Below are 4,332 nucleotides of genomic sequence, written 5' to 3' on the forward strand. Positions count from 1 at the left end.
CCACCACCACTATGTCTGCAGCTGTTTCTCACACAAGATCATATGAAGGAGTCAACCGCAAAACTGCGAAAAAATGCAGTTCCTACCAGGCCCCACTCTCCACTGTGCAGTCTCAAAGAGACCCTCTAACCAAGGTGACCGGTATGTTGGTGCAGTTCCTGCTGCACATGCTCAAAATGAAAAAGCCCATTGTGAAAGCAGATATGCTGAAGGTTGTCGATAAAAAGTACAAAAGTCGCTTCCTTGAGATCCTCAAAAGAGCTTCTTTCAGTATGGAGGTGGTATTTGGTGTTGACTTAAAGGAAGTCGATTCTGCCAAGCATTCCTACATCCTTGTCAACAAGATGGACCTGCCCAACAATGGGACAGTGAGCTGTGGCAGAGGATTTCCCAAGCCCGGTCTCCTAATGAATCTCCTGGGTGTGATCTTCCTGAAGGGTAACTGCGCCACTGAGGAGGAGATCTGGAAATTCCTGAATCAGATGAGAGTATATGCCGGGAAGAAGCACTTCATATTTGGGGAGCCCAGGAAGCTCATCACCCAAGATTTGGTGAAGCTTAAGTACTTGGAATACCAGCAGGTGCCCAACAGTGATCCTCCACGCTATGAATTCCTGTGGGGCCCAAGGGCCCATGCCGAAACCAGCAAGATGAGAGTCCTGGAGTTTTTGGCCAAGATTAACCATACAGTCCCCAGTGCCTTTGAGTCTTGTTATAAAGAAGCTTTGAGAGATGAGGAAGAGAGAGCCCAAGCCACAGGCGCACTGAGGGCTGACACCGATGCCACCGCCAGTGAATGTTGTGGGCCGTGCCTGGCAGCTCCTCCCACATCTAGTGAAGTTGAGGCAGATTCTTCACTTTGTGGTTGAAGAGAGCAGTCAGTGTTTCAAGTAGTGGAGGGCTGGGTCTGACTGAGGGAACACAGTGTCTGACACCTGTGTGTTCCTGTTCTGTATGGGTAATTTGGAGGTTTATCTGTGTTTTTTGCCATTTTTCAAATGTTCTTACTTCTCAATGAAATTTTATCCAGCATTATAATCTAAGTTTATGAATTATATTGGTCACGCTTATTGTTATTTGTCAAGCTTAAGAGTAGGAGTTTTGCTGTTTTGAAAAACAGTTGGGAGAGCTTTCATCTAATTTAGGAATCTGGTGCAAGTTAACATGGCATTGGGATACGCATTTCCTCGAAAATGTGAAAAAATTAAGCAGTAAAACTATGGAAACAAGACAGAGAGAAAGAGCAAGATGGTCAATATTTGCCTTCCTAATCCCTTTTACTCTGTTTTTATGAAATTATAAATAACAGTATATGCTTGGCTAATTTAAGAATATAGAATTAAATAAAAATAAATTGAACCATGCTCACGGGTTCATTTATTTCGCAGACGTTAATTGAGCATCTACTCTTAGAAGGCTCCATGCTGGCACTGAGAGAGCTGAGAAAAAGAAGACCTAGCCACTGACCATAAAATTATAGAGAAACAGCTATCATAGAAGGAAAATGGCGATATACACTCTAAGACCAAAAGGAGGAACGGAAAGACAGGGTAAGAGAGGAGAGAGGTGGTTGTAGATGAGAGCAGTCAAGTGTAAATTCCCTGAAGCAAGGCAGTGTTGGGCCTTGGGAAAATGTAAGTCCCTCAGTGGGAGGTATTCTAAGTTAGCCGTGTGGTGGGCTAGATGAGGCTGTGATCAGTTTGAGCAGGGGCTAGACCCTCAGCTGGTGGGCCCCTTAGTTGAAAGACCAAGCCTGGAATGGGAAACTGCCCTTAACAGTTACTTTGGGGTCATGGATAAGCCAGAGAGAAATCACCTGGGGCAGGGATGGAGCTGGCCCTGTGCTCTTGTCGCAGTGCAGGTGAACACAGTGTGCAAATTAGATGTTTTGTTCACATCGTCTCCAGGGAGTTTCTGAGAAATAAGGGGGCTACGGGTATCCCCTGCTATCTGAAAGTAGAGCATTCCTATGAATCCTTTCATAAGCCGAAGTGACATGAAGTGACATAAAGTGAAGAAGCAATTACCATTAATCAATATGGGGAAAAAATAACCTACCAAATCATACCGAATAACACATCAAACCTAAGATAACACTAACGAATAGTAAAAGCAGGAATGATAAGATAAACACAAAGCCTATATAAAGTAGAAATAATGTATGTACAGTGATGTTTCACTTACCAGAATGGGGAAGACAGCGAGCACACTGGAAGGCTGAGAGGTATTGGTGGGAATGGTGGGGTGTTAGGCTGAGTCATTGGAGGTTGGGGTGGTGGGAAATGCAGGAGCCTGGGCTGTACGAGAGAAAGGAAGATGATCACCTGTTAACTTCTCATCGTCGTCCGAATCCATCAGGGCAGGCAGATCACTAACGTCTACACCTTCTTCTATGTCCGCCTGCCTTGAAGATGAAGCTCGAGGTTCATCTTATGCTGTGGCTGATGTGGAAAGCTTGAAAGATGACAGTATGCTTGACTGCTTAGCCTTTGTAATGGCTCACTGCAAAACAAATGCTGAATGCTATTTTCACGTTTTGCATTTTTTTCGTAAAAGCAAAAACCCTCTTTGGCTTTCTCTTGGTTAGCAAAAACAGGTACTAATGTAGGTCCTTCATAAGAGCAAAGTGGTATAAAGTGAACTTTTGGATTGTGTGGGAAACCTGGACTTCCTTGAGGTGAGAAGCCCAGAATCCACGGGACTGGCACTCTTTGCCCTGGGTTGGGGGAGCCAGAGTCCACTCCATCAAAAAGACATGCAAATTTTGTTATCTTGTATGTAATTTGGCAAATTCTGGCAAGGTCTAGATTTCTGGTGGTGGTTAAACGGATGAAAGTAGAAGTGGTTTAGAAAGAAGAACAGCTGAGACGGAGGTAAGTCTTTGGTCCTTGAAGCATATTTGATGATCTTCGTGTTTCATGCACTGAGGAAGTCTACTGCACGGTGACATTGAACAACATACTCCAGTGGGGAAATATTACTTAGTTTTCCTTGCTGAGCAGCATTTTGCCTGATACAGTTTTCTTTGTCCTAGAGCACTGCATATTTTCTGACATCTCCTGGATGAAAAATTAAATCTTAGTGTAGTGGATTGAAACTCCAGGGGACAAATTAATCATAGTAAGAAGTGGCCGTCTTTAAAGCCTTGGTACAGGCCAGGCAATGTGCCAAGCACTTTACGTGCATTATATACATTCCACTAGTCCCCAAGACACAGCTTATCAAACCCGTCTCACAGGTGAAAAGACTGAGGCTCACAGAGTTTGGTAATGTGATCAATTTCACATGGCTACTAGGTAACAGGTTGAAGCTAGACCCCTGGCCTGAATTAGGCTAAAGCCCTCACTTTTCCACTCCTCCTAGCCTGAGGCCAACCTCGTATTCCTTAATTCATCTTTGTTCTCACTACTCCACAATGGATCTCAAGTGATAAAAAGAAGGACTCCGTGCCCAAAACACTGGTTTGGAATGCATAAGCAGAGCAATAAGCATATCAGAAAAATTGAGAAGTGTGAATAAAGGAGAGAAAGAGATGATACTCGATGACACTATGATCATCAACATATCTAAAGTCAGATAACCTCAAGAGATCAGAGGCTCACAAAATCACTCTGGGCAGCCCCTTCCACATAGAAAGAGAAATCTATTCAAACAGAAGTTACCTAAGAGGCTGTCTGACTAGTGAAAAGAAGGACTAGGTCAACATATTCTTTTCTTTGACAGTATACCTGTCCTGGGGTCTCTGCTTTGTGTTACAGCTTCTGTATCTCATATCTGAAGGGACCCAGCCTCTGAAGGGTTTGCAATAGGGAAACTGGTAAGAGTAAGGTTATTATGCAGATTTAAATCCTTGCCTTGCCCATTGATAAGAGTTTCTAGAGATAAGGTCGTCCCCCCTTCTCCCTGGTACAGAGTTTCCCTTCCAAATGTAAATGTCTCTTAGGAAGGGTAAGTCAATTGCACTTTTCAGAATTTTTCTCATGTCTGCAGTTTTTAAAAGTAACCAGCCCAAAATAATCCTCCTGCCAAAGAGACACATTTTGGGTGGCCAATTCTGATCCCCCACAGTCCTGCCTTTGAAATTTTGAGAAGTTTCACAGTCCAGAAGCTGAGTGGTAGATCGTTCCATTTCATTGAACACATTTCTTAGTCCTGATAGTAAATCAATCCAGTTAAATTCATCTTAGAAGGCAGTGATAAAGTGGCCTCCCAAAGTTAGGCCTATATTGTGGAAGCAAGCAATCAGGTATTTAGTAAGAAGTATTTCTAGGGAAACAAAAAGAAAAACAAGGTTAATGGTTGGAGCAAATTATAAACCAGTTTCTGAGCCCA

The 4,332-nt window shown here is 43.3% G+C and overlaps 1 protein-coding gene across 1 annotated transcript; it reads left to right on the plus strand.

Moving 5' to 3' along the window:
• Positions 1–2: 2 nt before the first annotated feature.
• LOC139081104 (melanoma-associated antigen B3-like) lies at positions 3–970 on the plus strand (the record flags this gene model as incomplete). Its single annotated transcript, XM_070605399.1, has 1 exon — positions 3–970. A coding segment is annotated over one exon (867 nt), but the record flags the coding sequence as incomplete, so codon positions are not given.
• Positions 971–4,332: the final 3,362 nt, after the last annotated feature.

The sequence above is a fragment of the Equus przewalskii genome, chromosome X (assembly GCF_037783145.1).
Source record: "Equus przewalskii isolate Varuska chromosome X, EquPr2, whole genome shotgun sequence".
NCBI classification, from domain to species: Eukaryota; Metazoa; Chordata; class Mammalia; order Perissodactyla; family Equidae; genus Equus; species Equus przewalskii.